The 22,023-nt window shown below is 40.5% G+C and overlaps 1 protein-coding gene across 1 annotated transcript in view; it reads left to right on the forward strand.

Moving 5' to 3' along the window:
• Positions 1-21,287, forward strand: part of prkcaa (protein kinase C, alpha, a) — a 147,513-nt gene extending 126,226 nt beyond the window's left edge. The window contains exons 15-17 of the mRNA XM_031864491.1: positions 1,339-1,446; positions 6,783-6,923; positions 16,373-21,287. Of these exons, the coding sequence (XP_031720351.1) occupies positions 1,339-1,446; positions 6,783-6,923; positions 16,373-16,537 (414 nt within the window). The 3' untranslated portion in view covers positions 16,538-21,287. The remainder of the gene's footprint in view (positions 1-1,338; positions 1,447-6,782; positions 6,924-16,372) is intronic.
• The last annotated feature ends 736 nt before the right edge of the window (positions 21,288-22,023 follow it).

Here is a 22,023-nt window from a genome sequence, read left to right on the forward strand (position 1 = left end):
GACAGCTTTACACAGACACAAGTTTGCTCACAGACTGCTCACACCCACATTATTCCCACATTCAAGTTCCCTAGCAGCAAGGCTCTACGCAGGCCTCAATGTACTCAGGTGGTGCTTCCTAAAGACTCTCCCACCAGCACCAATAATAAACATTGACATGTACACACACAACCCCCCCAATCTCCCCTTCCAAACATAGGACACATATGCTATTTGGTGTTACCTTTTGCCGTCTTTTAGGTTAGGTCTGGCTGAACAGACGTAAGATTCGCTCACACTGGCTGGGCTGTGTGACTTTGATTGTGATTGTAATTCTACGTGGGCTGGAAGCTTCCCAGACCTCTGTCGCCCGCCCTCACCTATGCTTAACATAAGGGCTCGAGGCTACGTTAGTCACTGTTGAGCCTCCAGCATGTGGCTCTGCATGCATTTAAGTGTCCGTATTTGTGCACGAATTGAGGCGATTCAGTTTTCTCTTTTCTTTATATTACAGTACCTCTAACCCATTTGGGAAGCTTCCTTTTCCACTGTTTCTTTGGGTTTTTTGTTTAACTAGCACAGCATTAGCCTAACGCTGATTAATCTCTATTTGGCGGTTACATTGAAGCAATGTGTACTCTTCCAGATTAGCCTAGCATTAGCTATTTATGATAACTATGCAGTCTGTGCTAAACACAGAGGTTTCAACGTCAACCTAAAACCACATTGTGTTGGAAGTTTTTACCTATTCGGATGTTCCTTTTCTCCGTCCCTTCCTGCCTTGTGTGAAATCAGGTAAAGAGGGCATGACGCAGACACGAAGGGGCCAGTGAAGTGGAAATGACGAATAATTCATTTTGTGGACTGTCAAAACACCCACATTATGGTTACTGATGATAACCACCCCGTGAGCAGGGGGAAAGCTGGGTCATCCACTTCATTTGCCCTGCAAGCTCTTCCTGTGAAACTTGTCCTCACAATCTCTACACCCTTTCTTGTTTTCTCTTTCTCGTGTCTATGTGGTTTAGTGTTCTCTCTCTGTCTTTCTTCTTCTGTTGTATTCTTCATCCTTGGCACCCATTTAGTCAAATGTGTGTCCTGTCTTTCTGCCCTCTTCATCTTTATTCATTAGAGAAAACAGTTTTTCACTTCATTTGGTCAATTTACCTGTCATGTAGAGAGGGCGCAAATGACAAAAAAAAACACGAATGCACCACTGCTGGATCCCCGTGGGTTCTACACATTAGATTTAGCAGTAAAAAGAATCGTCGAGAGAACAGCAACAATTTATCCATCCACTGTGGGATGATGGATGAAAGCACCATCAACACTCTTCGTGTTATCTCCTTTCACCCCCAGCCTCCATTTGACGGCGAGGATGAAGATGAGTTGTTCCAGTCCATTATGGAGCACAACGTGTCCTACCCCAAGTCCCTGTCCAAAGAAGCTGTCTCCATCTGCAAAGGGGTGAGTGCATGTTCAGTGAATAATCAGTGAATACATATTTTTCCTTTATTAACCAGTTTTTTCAAGCAAAATCCATAAACAAGATGATAGGTGAGATTCATGAACAGTTAACCTTGTACCTGCTGTCAGTGGGGACATTTATTTCAAATTTGTTTTACATATTGCACAAAATGGATTTAAACTGATATCCAATCTCCCCATTCAGTCTCTTGTCCTGTTTAGCTGGGACTCTTTCCCCCTGAAGCTTTTCCCACCTGGGTTAAAAATCCTTTAAATCAGCATTTTACGCTCTGTGTCTTTCACGATCTTCACTGACGCCAAAAATAATTCTTTGTGTAAGAGGGCTACACGCCCTTCCTGCTAGTTCAAAACTGACAGACTGCATAACACACTGCTGGCAGGCTTTTCTTAGCCTCCTGGAGGCAGACTTTCTAACATATGGGAAGTCTAGCTCTATTTCCTGTAAGAATGACGTGTCGGCTTTTTTAAATATTGCCTGGAAAGTCATCTACAAGTTCCCTCTCCATTTCCCGCTCAGTTCTCGTGTCTGTGACATTTACATTATTAAAGCAGTGAACCTATCAGGTCATCCAACATACTTCTACAAAGGAGCTCAATGAGCTTGGTGTTTTAAACATTTATTGCAAATATTTTGTAGACATTTTAATAATGTGTGTTGTTCTACAATAAATGGTATTAAACATATAAAACCTTCAGTATACAGTAGTTATAATAACTTATAATTCTAATCCAAAAACTGGATTTTAGTCAGTCACACTGGCTCTATGGAAAACATGGGCAGTCAAAAGGAAACCCCTCCCGAGCAAGTTTAACAATCATGTCAATTATTTATCTATTTTTGACTGTTGAGCCCTTTTTGGCTCATCACTTTTACTCACCAACAGACTGAGCTGTCTTAAGTCAGATCAGTTTCTGGACTAAAGATCCCACTGTTTTATTCAAATATAGGGTTCTACCAGAATTGATTTAATTGCGCAATACTACTCAGACTACAGACAGAAACCAGAACACTTCCGGTACCAAAGTCTATTTATAGAGATTACAGTATATATAATTATCTGATCTTAATGGCCAAATTCAAAATACAGTTTATGCTTTTTGCATTTATTGCCAGCACTGGCCTTGTTGGTGACATTTTTCCTCGCATCAAAGTGATCTCCTGTGATGTGTTAAGAGCTGTTTCTGCCAGCATGGATACATGGCTGCTGGATGTCCAGAGACCAAGGGGACTAGTACAGTGGTTCAGTGCAAGTCAAGCAGGCAAATAGTAATTGTATGGCAACAGCGTAATGTTTCTGAAGCAAATGAAAGAGGAAGGAACATACAAAACTTCCTGTGTTTCGATTTTTTTTTAGGACTCATTGAAACCCTATTTCAAAGCCTCACAGAATAAAAAGGAAAAACTGCACTTTAACCTCTGCTTGTGTGACCTTCATTGCCACTTTGTATGTACTCCTGAGAAGGCAGGAAGAAACATGAGTATGTCAACACATGGTTATTCTATAGGGGGTGTATATAAAATATGAATGGATTTAACAGCTGTCACAATGTCACGACATGACGTTTGCCTGAGAACTATTTGATTAATAGAATAATGAGAATTACTTTTGACACATTCTTCATGTGGTTCATGTTAGTAGCAGCAGAGACTCTGGTTCACTTCCTGGTAGCAGTGCTTGAAGTCCTTGAAGAGACTTTAAGACTGTTGGTAACAGAAGCAGTGAAATTAGGATAACAAAGCATGTGTATATAAACCTCGCTTTCCTTTAAATGGCAGAAAGACTCTCAAGGGTTACACAAAAGCACACATTAGTGTACGTGTGTGGATGCCAGTAATTTAATAGTCAAAGTGGCAGTTTTTATTTCTGTCCAGAGGCAGTGCAAATTCAATGAGCAGTGCAATAACACGCTTTGTCTCCTTGTCCCTTCCTCAACTCCACTTGTTTTGTCACCCTCGTTCCTCATTCCTTCTCCCATCCTTTTCATTTTCTTAGCTGTATGTGTGTGTGTGTGTGTGTGTGCGTGTGTGTGCGTGCACACACTGGTCTTGGCCCAAGTCCCTGTCTCAACCCTTGTTTGGCATGACTGCAGCACTTCCTCTTAATGGATACATAGGGCTTGCCAGCAACCTGACACACAAAAGAGGGAGAAAGGGAGAGATGGGAGGGAAGAAGAAAGAAAAGCCCCAAGAGAAATAAGAAAGACTGGTTAGTGGGAGATAAATAGAGGAAGAAAGAAAGAATAACTGAGTTTAGACAGAAGACTGATGCCAATACAGCCATGGATAATTCTAGACGAGCATGACAAGACTAATGAAAAGGACACAATCTGTTGTATGTTGTACATAAGTATGCTGGTGGACTTTTATTGTGCAAATGTCCATACATATATCTCTCTTTTTAGCCAGAGTGTATATACTGTACAGTTCACTGCATTTGAAATAGGTCACAGATGTAGATACACATTCATCTAAGTGATGGGACGCTACGTAAAGGTCGCCCATTCGAATGCTGTTGCAGTTCAGTATAATCACTGGAGGAGAATTAGAGTGAGACAGACACACACACAACAATCGTGTTTTGAGTATAAATTGTGACGTAGAGGTAAAATATCAGTGAAGATTTCACCCTTGATTTGAAACATTTCACCCTTGACTAATTGAATTGAATGAATCTCTGGAGCTCTGTGGCAAAAGCATCTGACGAGTAAGAAAGGTTCCTGTTGTATTGTCAACAAAGAAATGTTTTTGCACAACTGTGGTTTGTCTTTGATCAGATGTTTTGCCCCGGTAGATTAACTAATTGGGTTCTAAAGGACAATGGCGTGTGCGTTTAGAAAGCCTTGATGTACTGAATCACTCAGTTTTACCTGACCCGACTCCCCGCTGACTGAGAGACCCCATCTGCTTTCTCTTTTACTTCACCACTCTCATTCTCTTAATATTCTCAGCAGGGTAACTTCGAAGTTCTGTACACACTTTGTGAACACATGAAACTAAGCCTTTCGCTGACAGTTTATGTGATGAGTGCCAACAGTTTGCACTTCTGCAGACAGAATGATCAAATGCTCTGCATGAAATGTCAACACCACATTTAACTTTTCTTCAGGAGACCATTATCTATCACACTAGTGCAAAGTGTTTCAAGTTTAAAAACAAGCGTTTGATTGACATGGCGGCGGGCCAGCAGTCAGTCAGTTTCAAGGACATGTCAGTGTGTGAGGTGCGTCAGCCTCGTGTTTGCAGCAGGATGCTTTCTCACAGCCGTTGACAGTCGTGTGAACGGACAGGAAGCTGCAAATGACTTTTTCTTCCTCGTCAACAGCTGCTGGATGCACTCTGCTAGTTCAGATGTGGCCCAGCCCGCGGCCTGTATGTCCAAAGGGCTTGCTGCAGGAAAGCTGGCCTGCAAAAATCCTGCAAGTAGATATTCAACACTGAAACACTTTGTTAGCCATTTTAGCCATTTTAGCATGTCATTTTATGTCTTCGCATCTCTTAAATCATATTTCCTTCAAAACGTTAAACAACAGAAAACCGAGCAGTGCAGTGTTATTTTTTCATTTAATTTGTCTGCAACTGCACACTTTTCTATCCTCATGCACTTTCTGCATACTAACAGTACTTCTTGCAAGCTGACATCTAAAGTAATGCTGGGCTGTTTACCCAAAGATTATAATTATAGAGTGGAATTTATTTAGATTTGGATAGTGGAATAGATGGGATGAATACAAAAAAGAACACCATATTGTATTCATGTAATACAATGCATTACCTGAATACAAAGATGTCTCCTCTGTTGTATCAATACAGCAGAACTGTGCACTTTAGAGGGAGAGCATAAGAGCAGAGCTAGGCGGCAGGAATGATTGAGAGCATGGATTTTATAAGAGGTTATTTCCCACATTTTTTCTGTGCATTTGACAAAGTTACTAAAGAGCAAGGAGATTTTGAGCTCCTCAGCTGCCAGGAAAGCTACGCCCAAAGTTGCTTAAAAAACAAAAACAATGCAGCCATGTTAGCGATGCGGCTGTGGAGTGTCGTCTGGTGTGTATTTATTTACCGTACGCACGCATGAGGTTGGTATCAATCTTCTAAACTAGAAGGCAAGACAATTAATCCCTGTATCTCCCAAAATCTCAAACCATTATCTTAAAATAGAAAAAGATGTCATCACAAAGCAAATAGTATGTATATACGTATTATTGCTTGTGTGTCTGTCTATGCATGCTTGCTTGCTTGCATGTATGTGCTCATACAATTTAAAAAAACATACGCTTCATACAATACCAGAGCGTGCAAGCCAGCCTTATTCAAGTACTTAAACTAGCTTGGTCAAACAAAACCATTTCCATTTCCGAGTCTAGTGCATAAACAAGTCATTCTGTCCTTGGAGTGTCAATACTGGAACCCACCATTCTCTCTCTGTCCATCTCCAAAGGCTTCCTTCCCTTACTTTGCAATTCAATCAGGACAAATCGCTGCACAGAGGCAGGAGTGTTAATGCGAGAATATTTATGTAAATAGGAGAACTGGTGAATTCTCATACATACACTCAGGAAAAACAAGCAGCCAGTCAGCGATTATGTTCCATTATGAGTAGGAATTGCTTTAATGCATTTAAAATAGACCTGCTTGTATCCTCCTCCAGACCAACTTGTGTTCTGTTTATGCAAGAAAATATAAGCTCTCCAACTGTAAGCTTGACAAACAAACATTTCAATCACTTGTACTTCTGGACACTGTTTGGATAATTAAGTTTAAGTTATACCAGTAAGCTCCTACATAATTTACTAAGTACAGATTGTGTTGTCTGTAATGTTTCCTTTTTTTTAAACTTGTTTTGTTTTTAAAGTGCAAACTGTATTCTCATGTTGTCTGCGGTGCAAATGGAAGTGGCAGCAGTGGGATCGGGACACATCACTCTTTTTCAGACCTATCTGTTAAGCTGTCACTTACTGCCTGAGAAAAGAGGTGGTATCAGATACAAAACACATCAGTGAAAGAACACAGAAGTGGGGAAACACAAAGTGAGGCTTTTCCTGATGCACTAACACTGACCATTTTGGAGATATAAATCCAAACGCTGATCTTCAGTGTTTTTCTGTTAATATCTGAAAACTGTATTCTTGACTCTGACTACGACTGAAGGTGAAACTTACATATGAAAATTGAAGAAAGAAAGTTGTGGAAACCAATGAAAAGCTCTGTGAATCATGCATTCCACCGTGTAAGATAAATCACCACCGAATGTCAATTTAAGGTTTCTTTGTTCTAACTTCATGTCCTCTCCATTTTTCTTCCTTACTTTGAGCAGCTGATGACCAAACACCCATCCAAGCGTCTGGGCTGCGGCGCTGAGGGTGAGAGGGACATCAGAGAACACGCCTTCTTCAGACGCATCGACTGGGAACGCCTCCAGAACAGGGAGATACAGCCGCCCTTCAAGCCCAAAGTGGTAAGTACTGTGCGGAAGCACTTTTACAGTAGGCAATGAACTTGCTTCGGGTTTCATTTACACTTCATAGTCTTAATTAAGTGTGATACAGCTTGGTATGGTTACTGTAACCACGGTCAAGATGATTGGTAGCCTCTCTCAAGTGACTCAAACCTTCATTAAAATAAGACCACCATCACCATTTCACTTGTCTGTTCCCGTCGCAAAGGGAATGTTGATACTTTGAGCTCTATTTTCATATATATGCATGGTGGAAAGTGCAGCACATTGCCAGTTTGAAGAAATATATAGATGAGGAATTAATCGCATAAAAAAACGGCCCTAGTGTGTAAAGCCCATTAGCAAATAAATCAGGACGTACATGAAGCATGTGACTGTGAAATCCACTGAACCTTCACTGGAGAGACGAAACATAGCCTGGGCCGAAGAAGAGACTGTAAACTTCCTCAAATTGATACACAGAACAAACAGAAAAAACATATTTCCACCACTATTTATTCATTGTTTTTCGTCGTCATCTTCTTCCTTCTCTTCTTCTGCAACGATTAAATAGAACTGCACTGGAGAATTAGCACCACCAGCTCCTAATATTCACATAACATTAGTGTTTAAAAACACACAAGAATTCACATGTTTGAGCAGATTTTCTGGAAATTCATTTAACATGTATTATGCATTTGGATGTACTGACTACTTTCAATACAGCAACGTCTGCTGCCACTAAAATAAGTGACTGCACCATGCACCAAATGAGCACACAATGTAATAGCTTTTTTTGACACGGGTCTTGTATGTCTACAGAAATTCCATTTTCATTTAATTTCATGTCGAGGAAGCAATGACTAAAAGATGTGAAATTGAGTTAAATGCACCAACACAATACAGATAAATACGACAAGTAATCAAGTAAACAAATACAATTTTCTGAACAGCATGCATCTAAACAAACAAGTACAGATGTGACATTCACTACAAGACAAATCTGTTATGGCAAGACATTGTATGCCCCTCTTGAATCCCTCGGGGATTATGTGTTCTTGACTGTCAGGAAAGGTTATCAGTCAAAACGTCTCAAGTTACTGTCGTGAAGTACAGTTAGTGTTTTTGACCTCTTAGTGATTGAGAGTATTCTATTCATTTATCTTTTAAGTTTGACGACACTAAGTATTGACCACAGTATGAATGTATATTCACACATGATGACTATAGTTCATAAAATAGTTAAAACATCTTGCACCTAAAGTGCAGTATTAGGTATTCTTTGTGCATTGTGTAACTAAACAGTGTCTAAATAGAATCAAACAGATGGTGCATAAAGCAGCAATCCACACAAAATCATTTGCAAGTTATATAATGTGTTAAACAGCAACTTTTGGAGAATCAATAATTTTCTTTAAATTACATTTATACCAAAATATTCCTGTCCTTGTTTGTAATGGATGGACTTGGTTGGACTTTAAGGGCTTATCTGAAGTGCACGCGCACACACACACACACACACACACACAACACACACATTATCTACGCATGCCACATTTTATGGTGGGTCTGATCCCTTTCCTCAAGGTTTTCATTAAGGTTTCATCCAATCTCCTTCAGTGTACTTAAAACTCACTTTATCACTCCAGGAAATACTTAATCTTAATATTCTTAAACTTAAAGTGGTCATGTGTCCAGAATACTTAAGCATAGCATGGAATATTTTGAAAAGTTTGTATGTACACATTTAATTGCAGTGAAAGCAAATTAACACAAAACTGCAGGTCGTCCCCTCCCTCCATCCCTCCATCCCTCCCTCCCTCCCTCCCTCTCTGCCTCTCTGCACTGCCCACTGCTATAACGTTTGATTGAATGAATACAACTGGCTAACCCCCTGTCCAGACACTAATGGGCTGTAAACCATCGTAAACCACACTTTATTCAAACTCAAAAACTAGTAGCGATGAATGCAAGTAGTCGGCTCGAAGTTCTCGTAAAAGATGCGTCATACAATCTTGGCAAAGACAAAATAAAGCTCACCAAGCTGTCTGCCGATGTAGCTGTGGCTCAGTTGCGGCGATGTATTCAGCAGTGTAAGTATTGGTTGTTACGTTAGCTGTTAGTTGTTAGACAAACACCCCGTCCAAAACATTAAAAGGGAGCGCACTCAGCTGTGTTATTACTTACGGCCCCTACCAGCCGGGGGGCTGTAAGTAAGTGGGGAGTTCATAGGCAGTCAATGGTAGTATAAAATAGGCAATATAAGGTGTTTTGAGAAAGTGTGATTCACCGCAACCACGAGAGGTCCTTGAGCATGCAGCCGTAACTGGCCACTCAAAATATAAAGTGTATAAAGTTGAATGCGAGATTAGCCGTGGACGGACACGGTGGTGCACACCCCCTCACGGACACATCTCATGATCTTCCTGAAGATAATAGCAGCTAAAGAATTTCATTTTCCACCATTTTTTTGTGTCCAGTTGGAGTTGACAATTTACATACGTAGTGGGAAAATTCAGGAGAGGACAAAGTTAATTAAGAGAGGGTATTTCAGACCATAATGTCATATACAGTACTAGGCATGGACCTTTTGAACCCACTGAACTAGAACATACCCTCTGGTCTATTCAAAAATGCATCTGCATTCATACTTCTAGGAAGATCTACCTAAAATGTGATAACGGGTGAAAGTTCTTGTGAAAAAGAAGACAAAAGAGCAACGATGGTTTGTCTCATGGTTGTAGTTTGTAATTCTGTAGCTGTGAAAGTACAGCTTAAATCAGTCACCATGCCTAGTTATCTGCATAGAGGTAAGTGGGGACACATCTCTTTTGTAATTTAGGTGATTCCTTTAATAAATTAATTATATATATTTTTTTATTTAGTGAGAGCTTCACTCAGCCTCAACAAAGTATTCACTGAGTTAGACACAAAAAAGACAACTGCTAGCAGTGTTTAATTGTGGACATTAGGACGTGGTATTGTAAACTCTTTCACGGAAACGTTTCTTTGCTTTTGGTGGTTCATCAACGTTTGATTTACTGTAATTACATACACAAACATTTAGCCAGGCTTTATCGTTGCCTTTGATGTCTGACAACCATCCATTCATTCCTTTGCTGTAATGGATCACCCTGTGCAGGGTGATGGGGTCAAGAGGCAGTAAACACCAAGAACTGTTCGCTGTACAGTAGTCTATCTGGGGCTTCTGTGAGGCTACAGTACAATATAATCACAGCATAAGTATCACACATCTCCCAGCACATATGTCATAGACGAGTTGTTGGCACTCACCATATGAAGGCCACTGTATAATACAGAATATTATTCATATCGTGTCGAGATAGCTGATGTAATCTGACTGGAGTCCTTTGTAACATTCCCTTTAAAATTCGCTGACAGTTCCGAGGATGTATGTAAAGACTATAAGACACAAGGAGGAGGTTCTACCATCAGTGTAGTCCACTGCCTGCTCCGAGTCAAACACTGAAGTGATTCCACACTGACAGCAAAACCAGAGTCGGGACTGCATCAGCATTATGTGCTTTTGTGGAAACATTATATAATCTGCGGTAAATATAAATAAATTCGGGGCTTTGCTAAATAAATAGAAACGTTACATGAAACTTAAACTGAAGTCAGACTGATGTGGAGTATAATACGGCCTTGACGTGACACTCTTTGGATAAGTCAAAACACAGCTGCAGTTGCATGTGTTATATGGGCCGTACGTAATTTCAAAGACTCTCATCTGAATTCATAATTAATGCAACACACATGTATTATGAAAGGATATCTCATATAGCTCACATTTTGCTGCACAGTAAGGAGTAGTTTTGAAATCCCTTGATATTACACATGATCATGTAGAGCACACACACACACATATATATATATATATATATACACACACACACATGCACAGAATCATGCAAAGTAAATGTAGACCGTGTTTCTTAAAAAACAGAAACAGGTGGCAACAGAGATGAAGTAGGTCACCGAGTGTCTTATGTGTGTGTGTGCGTGTGTGTGTGTCCTTTACACATTCAGTTTAAATATTGTAGTTCTCTTCTGTTTCAACCCTCAAGGGCTCCAGTTCCTCTAATAAGGTGAATCCTGACCTCTTTGTCCGTGTAGTCTGCCGCTGAGTGGACGTGCTGGGTGTCCTGGAAATGCTGAGTGTGCTTTGTGTGTATATGTGTGGGTAAAAGTATGTGTGTGGGACGGTTAAAGAAGGTGAAGGTTGACAGAGATTGAGAAAAGCAGAAGAGGAAGATTTCCTTGCATGCACGCCTCGCCACTGTGTCTATTTTATGCATATGTGTGTGTGTGTGTGTATGGGGTGGGGTTTGGGGGGGGAGTAATCAATATCGGAGGGAGAAAGGAAAGCTTCTGTGCTCGTCTATGTGTCCACGCTGAAGTTGCAGGGAGGTGGATGCATGCAAACGTGCATGTCCTTTTGCGAAGTGCATGCTTGCATGGGTCTGGTTTTCGATGCAGCCAACAGTGAAAGAAGAGAGAGGTGGAGAGAGAGTAAGAAAATCATTGTTGAACACTCTCTATTACCACCATGACCGGCTCTATAGTGATCCATCATGTCCATCTCACTATGCCGTGTAATACAGTGCTGTTTCTGAGTCCATTACCACACTCGGCTGTCTTCATACACCTCCCTCTCACCCCTCACCAGGTCTAACCCAGCTACTCTAATCCACTTCTTCTCTTTTCCTTTCTCCCATCCCCGCTCAATCTCACTTCATCCGCCTGTGACAGCTGTGGAATTGCAATCAATCCACTGACTGCACCCAGCTGAGACATTCAAACCAACTGTATTTATAGGCCCAGGGCTTAAGACAGCGTGTGTGGTATAATGAGTGTCAGTGCAGGCCCAGTTATTGTTGATCTATATTCATAGTTGTCACTGTGCAGCCGTCTATACTGCAGGTAACAAAAACAAGCACATAATGAAATGCCAGCCAATTACTAGAGTACGACGCACTCGATGGCCACGCCCTCTTGTGGATGGCCGATGGTCTTCATGGCTGAAGGCAGCAGAGAAAGATGGAGAATGTAGCTCAAATATCAAGCTGCTGATTGATAGAGATGGGAGCAGTCGATGAAGATAAGGAGCTGGGGCAAGAAAGAGTGGAAAGACTTCTGCAAAGAAGTCTTGAAACAGTGTCCAATCAACGGATGCGCGTGCCTGATGGCTACATGAACACACACATACAGAAAATGATGGCTATATGGATGAATTGTGACTCACTGTAGCCGTAAGAAAATGAAAAGAAGAGACACAGCTGAGCACGTCTGCCTTTCCTCCTTTAGTTTACGGCTAAAGTTTTTGGCTTTGTTTCTGTATTTATTTTTTCTATTTAGTTATTTATTCTCTCAGTTGAGTTCATGACAGTTTGTATTTTCTGACAAATGTACTCAAATCTGCAGTTATTTTCTCAACAGACACAGAGTGTGGATGTGTGAAAGGCCTAATTTGTAATTGCTTAGAGGTTTGTTTACATTGTCTCCTTCGATATGATTTAACCGTCGTTTTCATCTTTGTGGATGCTGCAGGAGTTTATAATTGTAAAATTGGGTTAAAACAAATCGTACGTAAAAGTGTGTTTACCGTAGACAAAGCACAAGTGTTAATGCACGGCTCCGGTTTAATCTACAGCTTTCTGCACCAAATAATCCCCAGATGTGAATTACTGCACATCATGAAATAAGGCAGTAACATTTTTGGGAACTGAAGTTCTTAATAAATTACTGCATTTGTTACTTGCATTTAGATTAAGAATATTTGTTTCTGTTAAATGATCATAAACTATTTGTTCAGTTCAAATAACTGATGCCCATCCATAAACAGTTCACTTCTAACGACACGCTAACAATTCACCAAAGCAAAGCAAGATTTTTGGGAGATTATAAGGAGAACCGATGCCAGTGACTTCAGGGAGGGAAGGAGGGAGAGAGAGAGAGAGAGACATGGCACAACTCTTATTGGAGGCAGGCACTTATTTACCATCCTTAGTAGCTGAGTGTTCTTTTTATATGCTTGAGTGCAGAGACGTGCATGTCTACATGTGTACAGAAAGAGAGAGAGAGAGAGAGAGAGAGAGAGATTAAAGATGAGAGAAAGTAGGTCAAAAACCCATGTAGGACCCTATGTCACCGTGTACGGGAGGATGTATCATAATGGCATAATAGCTTTGGTCTCACCCCATAAGGGTTGGCTGAATCACACAATAAGAAATAGGAGATGTGACACCAGCTCTGAGCTTCTCCAAAAGGGCATGCTTCTGGAAATCACAGAGGCAGTGGTGCCGATTTTCAGGACCGTGGTGCTTAATCTAATTTTCTCCTTTTGTTCTTGTTGAGCTAATCTTTTTTGAGCTTCATTTATCTTATGAGAGCAGCTCTTATGAAATAGTTTCACTCTCTTCAAGGTCCTGTGTTTGTGATGTGAAGCTCTTTCACTAACAAATATTCTTAACTTGAAAACACAACATGCTAAAGCTCACATCCTTTCTGTTAAAAAGAAGGAAAAAGACCAGAATGAATAAATATAAATAAATGAAGCTTGTTTGTCAAATATTTCCAAAGACTCAGCACTGTCAGATTAATAACAGAAAAGCTCCTCCCTGCATATCCTTTGCTGTAATAAACACTGGTAGGAACATTGCTTGAATACTCGCTGTCTCAAGGAGCATCTGTTTTGTGATGCAAAAAGGCACATCCTGGTGCTGGCAATCGTCTGTGGAGGTCTGAGTGAAAAATGTGTTGCTTCACTTGAGCGTCGGATGGTCCTTGATGGATAGAAGAAGACAAGAAGACGGAAAGACGCAGCAGTTGAAGGATGCTGGCGATTATCCATCAGGTATCTGCTGTGTGGGAAACAGAGAGAAAACAATGCACATCTTGAAGTGTGTGTCCTGCCTTCTATTCACTCAGACGGGCTGGTAGTGGTTTGGAGTGGACGTCACCTGTCAGGGACAATAGTAAAAAAAACAAACTCACTCACACACAAATGTCTGTGTCTCCATGTTTTTATGGTCTGTTGTGTCCACTTCCATTAAATCACCTGACGTGTTGGTGTTGTCTGGCCTCACCAATGAAATATAAAAGAAATATAGAAATAGAAATGCCTGTTCCTTTTTATACCACAATGTGTTTGCCTGACAAACACAGGCAGACATTCCTACACACACAAAGACTGACACATGCACACACACACACAGATGCTTATATAAAACAATGTCTTGTCTGTAAATGTAGGTCAGCAGTGGACAAGGCCAATTAGTCACACGTTAGTCAAGAGTTTCAAAGCCAGGTCGTATAGCAACAATAACAACAGATTGGAAAATAAAGGAGAAGTGATGTCTAATGGCATCAATAAAGAATGTCCTTTTCATACGCAAATCCTCTCAAGCTGTGGATCGGTGGAATTTTGCCGCATTAGTGGCGGTTTCTGGTGGCACAGCTGTGTGTGGATAAATCCCACTGGGGATACTGGTCCTGTACTCGATCCAAACCTGTGAGAGTCAGTCAGTTACTGTGCACTCTAAGAGAGTGGTCAAGGGCAGTCACTGGTGTTCAGTCAGAAGTAATGGCACTTATCATCCATAAAAGGAAGAGATGTTTAGATGTTGGAGATTTCTGTCTGCCGCGTTGTTGTGGAGAAGCAAACATGACGGGTGAAGCAGGAGTCAGTAGATGCCAGGAGGGTTTTACGTATAGCAGGACATCTATCGGTCACAGTTCATACAGGAGACTAATTAACCTTCAAGTCCTCATTTATATTTCTAGAGTGGCCATTATGCAACTATCACTGGGTAAAAGCAAAACTAAAAGCTGCCTTTTCAGTATCTTACTTTTCAATGCTTCATACTGTATATTTATAGTACCCGAAACTCTGACGTAATGTTTGGTGAAATATTGCCTTTGCAGTCAGAACAGCCCTTTGAGTTAAATGCACCAGTGTTTATTTCCGTGTCAACAGTGCCAAAGGTGCCATAGTTGCCATCTTCCGTTCTTTCTTTTCAAGCCCAGTGACATTTGGCTTCACAGAGTCGATTATTCTTACAGCCAGCTGCAGAGTAGCTCCCAGGGGAATGTGGAAGCTTATTCGGTGGTGCACTGGGTCTTAGCCTAAAGTATTTGTTTGTGTGTGTGTGTGTGTGTGTGAGCGTGAATGCATGCATCCTTCTAGTTAAGCCCGGTGTGTAGGAGGACTAACTGATGAGGATAGATTAGGATGTTATGTACAGCCTGTCTCTTTCTTGCTCGCTCCCTCTTTCTCTTGTACGCTGTCTCATTTCTTCTCCAGTAACGACAGGAGAATATGTCAGAAAAGACTATGTCATCTATTTTCTCTGCTGTTACCTAATGACAATGACAATGATAACAACAGAGACACTAATGCTCGTTGTAGGTCAGCCAGCCAGTTATAGCTCTTAAGTTGGAGAGTCGTGATGTGGTAAATCACATCTAGATGACATGAAACTAGGCATTTTTATGTTGATGCCACCGTGTTACAGGCTCTAAAATGTGTAGAGTGTAAAGTGATGGACAGAAGTATTCATGCGTAAAGCCTTAAAAAGTGAGAATCTCGGATTACAAAACGCACAGAAGGAGAGTGACTTCATTCTCTCCTCAGGTTGACGTTACTCCACTTTATCTTTACCAGGACAATAGTTGTTTGCTGCTATAGTAATGCTCTGAATCTTTTGTAATGCACTTTTAAACTACATATTAAGTGTAATTTTTTATATTTTTGCAGTCAGGGGGAATATCACAACATCAGCAAAATGAGATGCATTCTCACGTCCCCAAGCATGCTAATGACCTTCCTTTGCCGAGTCATTCTTTAAAGTGCTCCTTCATCCGGAGGCCCTGATTCATAGAATCAAATCTGGACCTTGTTTGCTGGCTACTGCACTGCTGTTCCACCGCTGTGCCGATATTGCTTTGGTATTCAGAAGAGTGCATCGCGATTCAGGTGAATGAGATGTAGAGCACGTAATCGGATGTTGTTAACCTCCTACTTCAGATAGCAGGAGGAAAAGTGGGGGATCAAGTGTGAAAGGTTCTTCATTTGTATGTGGGGCAGGGGGGAAGGTGAGGGCAATTTAATTAATCAACAGGTTGATGTGGGAGAACTCAGACAAGTGTTGCTTGTTGTATTGTCCATGCACATTGTGTTGTTGCCCAGCCAAGTGTGATTTAATGGAGTAATATGGATGGTGAAGACAATTGTAGTGATTGCTGATGGTTGATGATGTGCTCTGGGCTTATTTGTGAAAAGTTCCAAGAAGTTAAAAAACAAATTCTGCTGAATGTCTTTTGTCTTCACAGAACTGCCACAAGCACTCTTCCTGTTCTGTCTTGTCGGCCAGCTTGCACTCTTCATATTGTTTTACATACCTTGTGTCTGAACTTTTCCTCCGTCTCTCTCTCTCTCTTTTCTACAGTGCGGCAAAGGAGCAGAGAACTTTGACAAGTTCTTCACACGCACTCAGCCGCAGCTCACACCGCCAGATGAGCTGGTTATCGCCAACATCGACCAGGCCGAGTTCGCAGGGTTCTCTTTCATCAACCCACAGTTTGTAAACCCGGTGCTCAATATCAGCCTATGAGAAGGATGGGGAAACCTCCCCGAAGAACCTCCCTGCTCACTGCCACCCACTTAAAGCAACCGCCAACCTGACATCTGACCACAACTTGATCTAGGCCCGCTATGAACCTTTATGTATTGGTTTTATTTGTAAGCAGCATTCTAGGGCATGCATATTTGCTCTGTACAATATATAGAGTAGATAGATTATAATAGTTTTCTTTAGTGTAATGATGAGCAGGATGTCCTTCCTTACCGCTGCCATTTGTATCAAAGGGTTACCACGACTGAAGGCACTCAGACAGAAGGGTGTCAAGCTTTATTTATCTACGCCACCGTATGATGAAATTTAGAGAATAAATGAATCTATGCCTTTATATGATACAAGCAAGATAATATTAAAGGGGCATTCAGCTACAATACCATTTTAGGCATGGATTAACTGATTCTGAGAAAGGGTTTCATGCTTACAAATGGATAAACATTATGATCTACAGATCCAGTTGGTGAGTCACAGTTTGTTTCCATAATTATCACAATGCAGAAGTTATGTAATGACCTAAACAACACTGGCATAAGGCAGTGTAGACACGATGGCCAAATATGAAGGACAGGTGGTGCAGGCGTTGAAACAGCACCTCGTGAATCAAAATTTCCTGCATCATGTTTACAGTTTTCTTCCCCTTTGATTTCATGGTGACGGTATAAAATTCTATTTTAGTACAATTTGATTCTAGCCAGTAGCAAATCAACTCAAAAAACAGTTAATTAGATGATATGCAGCCTGTAAAAATGCTGATATGTGAGACACGTAGGTATGAAAGTGTGTCAGGGATGGTTCCAATTCTTAGCTTCTTATCATAACTGTTATCACCCTACCTGCTTTTAAAAGTGACATTTCACACACCTATTTTCTAGCCCTTTACTTAAGCTGCAGATTGTATTCTTCCCTTAATAATTTTGTGGGCACTATGTGAACACACAGTAATCATTTTAGTACGTGGGCAGTGGCAGAACATTCTAATATCTACCGTAGGAAAGAAAATCAAAGCTAAAATGTTTACAGTTTGTCATGTTTTAACCACTGTCACTGTCCCATGCTATGCCCATAAATACAATTGGTCATAAATGTCTCAACAGAAGCAGTAAAGACGTTTTGATAAACTGTTTTTTTTTTTGTTTTTTTTAATATAACATGATATACTTGTGTATTAACCATCCAATGTTATGCTGCATACAGTATCTTGTGAAGATGAAAAACGTTTGTTTTCTTAGATACAGAAGTTGCAAATCAATAGGAGCATTTCTTCTGACAATGCTTTGTTGTCCTGAGAACAAACCCATCCTTCATTAGGAGTATGTCGGCACAATCATCAGTAGTCAAATCATTTGTTTGCATCTGTTTAGATTTCTTTCAATGTCTTTAAAAATAGATTCATTTTGAACTCCCCTCCTTTTTGGCGATCTCGTACTTATTTTTCCATTAGATCAGATAAATATTTGATTGTGTCTACTACCAGTACGTAACTCCTTTGTAAATAATCATGAGTTATTTAAAAAGAGTATAGAAAGTTACAGTTTTTATACCAACACCTGAATGTGCTTTTGTTACATTAATTATATAAACCAATATTTGTATGCGTAAAGAAAAATGAAACGACTAAGAAAGTAACCCAGTACAGATCAAGTTTGTAACAGCTGGATGTCTTTAATAGAGTCCAGATTTAGCAAGTTGTGAAATGTATCTGTTCTACTTGTTTTGGCAGATTTATCAACACATTTATGTTCTTTATTCATATTCAATAATTTTGACTGCAAATTGTGTGTTGATTAGATGTGTCTGGCTGTTGACCGTCCCTCTGTATCTGCATGCTGTTGGTAGGCACCATTCATGCACGTGATCGGCTGAAGGCTGCATGCTACAAAGTATAAAGGTCGAGCCTTTGATTTGATTCTCAGAAGATATATTTAAGGTGGAGTGTCACTGTAAGCATAGCTCTAGATTGGCTAGATTGAATGTGGCACAGTCACAAAGCACAGTCCTGTAACTCAAGAGTGCTGATCTTAGACTCAGCTAGAGGCGATTGCAAGATTGTCTAACTACAAATTATAAGTCAAGTTTCAATGACGCAGTCTTGCAACAGTAATGAAACACCAAAGTCCTAATGCTCAGGCAGATTAGTACTCTGTGTGTGGGGAACAACAGTGATTTTGCCAAAAGAATACAGATTGCTAAAGAACACGGAGTAGACGTTTATTACAGTTTATTAATCTCAATAGATACTAATACTAAAGCTACTTTTCAAAAGACTTTCCTAAGACATAGTCCTGATTAGTGGTATTTTCTGTAGAAGCTTGATATATGTACATTATGGTCCCTGGTTCCTTTTGCCTTTTCCTTTTTTAGGGTGATGTGGAACACTGAATCTAGATCAGTGGTTGAGCTGTGACTGCTCGTTGCTAGACCAGTGGGACCACTCGCTCTTTAGTGTCTCATGAATGTGGTTTATGTTATAATCTTCATCTTGTCACGTTGTAAAATGTTAGTTTCTCTTTTAGTTTGTTTGCTGTTGCTGTTTGTTGTCGCAGTCCGTGTTGTCGTTTTTTATTTCTCCAGCTTCTGCTCAGAAATTCAGGAATGTTTTAAATGATATATCACATTAGAAAACTCCTGTCTGACTGACAGAGATATAGGAACTTTTGAAATGTTTGTACATTTTTTCTCTCTCCATGTGTTTCTAAGAGTCTCCTACCGTGTTTCCTATAGTGTATATATATAACCTTTTGCATGTGCCAAACCTGGAGATTGCTAGAACCCGACAATAGCAGCGTTGCACTAGCTGTAGTCACATGGATGACTTCTTCTTTGTGGCAGCTTCTCCCTGGGCTGAGACCTGCCTGAAGCCACACCAACTGCAAACATATAGCATGCTGCCATGAGTATACCAGTGCACATTGTGTCAGTACGCTTTACAATTCCGGTCAGTTTGATAAACGACTCATCATACACGGTACTAGGTTCTCCTGCCTCTCTAGCCTTGGGCAGAATTGTGTCTGAGAAACATTGCAACTTGTGGAGCATTTGATTTAACACCACAGTGAATTTCACAGAAGTGAGGGGGAAATATTCCTTGTACAGACTCGGAGTTTACTCATCAACAGTCTTGCCCTTGCCTGAGCCTCTCTTGCACCTCTGTATGTGCCGATTGAATAGATCTATCCCTTTAATAGAATCTCTGAGTACTTGCTTTCCAAACTTAAATAATGTTTTCAAAAAGCCACAGTCGGTGTGAGCATGAAAAAAAAAAAAGATGACTTCCTCTTCCCTTGTGTGCCTTTCCCAACTTGAACAGATATCTGTACATCTTCTTCGTAATCTTCATCTCCTTGCTCTGATCTAAACTCTACTCAATGTTTACGCCATACCTTTACTCCACTTACTGGATTTTTAATCCCCTGTCAAATGAGCCTAGTTCAGTTTCTACTTAAGCCATGTTAGTGTTTCAGCATATCTTGCAAATGAATGAATGTGAATAAAAGTAAATAAGGAAAAAAAAGTATTTGCATGCTTTGTTCAAACAAATGGTCTGAAAAACTGAAATTTAAGCACATTTTCTTGACTGACGCCAATAACCCTTACAGCCATAAAACTACAACTTGACTGATCCTCCTACGTCTACGTGCTTTTACCTTTACCTCCCTGTGCCTATTAATGACTGATGTAGTGAGCTATTGAATACATGTATCGACAATATCAAAGGATGGTCTCCGGGGAGCGAATGAACAGGCGATTGGTTGGATTGAGTTGATTGAACGACAGGATAGATGATCATGGCTTGTTTGAGGGACGACCCCTGTGCCTCGTCGTATTAAACCGCCCCTCCTTCGTCATCTCATGTGCGCCCACGTTCACTTCACCTGTTCCTCTATTCCTCAGTGCCTGGGCCAAGTCAATCCATCATCTTATCGACAGTGTGCTCCTCTTCTCACCCTTTAAATCCCATCAGGCCAGGAAAGCAGTTCATTTTTTTTTTTTTTTTGCTATACTCCCTCAACACAGTTGGTATGAATTCTACCATTCCCTCCTCTCTGGTCGTTCCCCGAATGCACCATGAGAAAGGAGTTGGCCAAATGTATTTGGTGTTTTACTTTGTTAATGTCCTCACCTTTTTGTTATTAATTTAATTGATTAGGATGGCCAGCAGATAATGAAGTAACTTTTTAATGGGAAGATTTGATCTTTAATGGAAGGCTTTAAGAGAGAGGTCTGGTATGATTTGATGTTTTGTTTTTTTTTCAATTGGCATTTCTTACAATTCTCCTTTTAGGTTCCCGATTACTTAAGATGAATCTTGTATAACGTCTTTCTTCTTTGTAGCTATAGTCATTATGCTCCGCTTTGTCCTGTTTGCTGTGAAATGAGAGAGTTGAGGTGAACTGCCATCTTTTTGGCCGTACAGAGCACAGGATCAATGATGTGCGGGAATGCCTTATCCCTCAACCCATACAGCAACATGGTCTCTAGCTCTCCTGTCTTGTTCCTTTATTATCTCAGCATCCCTGTCCTTGTACATAAATGACTTACAGTAGATACCTTCATAGACTGAAAAAGAAAGAATTATATTGTATTTTGCAAATGGTGTATGTTTGTTTTCTCCCCCTGTCGGCCTGAAACCTTTAAAATGAGTCTGAGCTACTTACCTTGTAATTGATTGTGTCATTTGTACCTAATGTATGATAATGCAAATTAAAAAAAGGAAAATTAGAAAGATTCTTCAGCAAGTGAGTGCTTTTTTTTTGCCATTTGTGACTTTAAAATGAATCAGCAAATGATGTTATGTTAAAACATACTGTATCTTGTGGCTTTCCTGTTCGGTGCAGATCAACCAGGGGAGGTTCATGTTGATCTATTTTCAGAGATGACAACTGACACATGTCGGGTTTCCTCATTCAAAAGTTTCTTGGCAGATACACTGGCAGGAGTTTGATTTTATTACACAGTAAATCAACCATTGCTGTAGCAGAAACATTGCTATTAATTAAATGGATAGATGTTGTCACACACAAACACAAAAACAAAGAGAGCTGAGCCTCCCTTTATTATGTTGCACTATGTTCAGTAGTAGACACGAGTTTTACTCATACCAGTACATCCAGTTCAGCTTTCATATGTGTGGGTGTTTCTCTGCATCATTATGATCTTGGATCTATGTGTATGGGGGCATGTGAGAGTGTGTTTTGCTATACATATGCAGAGGTGTGAGTTTGTGTGGGGGTTCTTGCTCGATTCTGTGCATGTTCCAGGCTTCTTCATTAGCTGACCTCGAGTCCTGGTGAAGGTAGAGCGGTGTTAGTGATGGAAGACAATAGTGTAGCAGTCGTTACACAACAAGAAGGAGCAACGCAGCCCGGTTGCCTGACTGACACGACAAGATTGCTTCTAGATTTCCCCTGAATTAGGCTGTGAGCACACCTGCGGCTTTCCTTTTAAGCAAGAGGAGGATTTAT

This window comes from Anarrhichthys ocellatus, unplaced genomic scaffold (assembly GCF_004355925.1).
Source record: "Anarrhichthys ocellatus isolate YVR2014 unplaced genomic scaffold, GSC_Weel_1.0 scaffold31, whole genome shotgun sequence".
Classification (NCBI taxonomy): Eukaryota; Metazoa; Chordata; class Actinopteri; order Perciformes; family Anarhichadidae; genus Anarrhichthys; species Anarrhichthys ocellatus.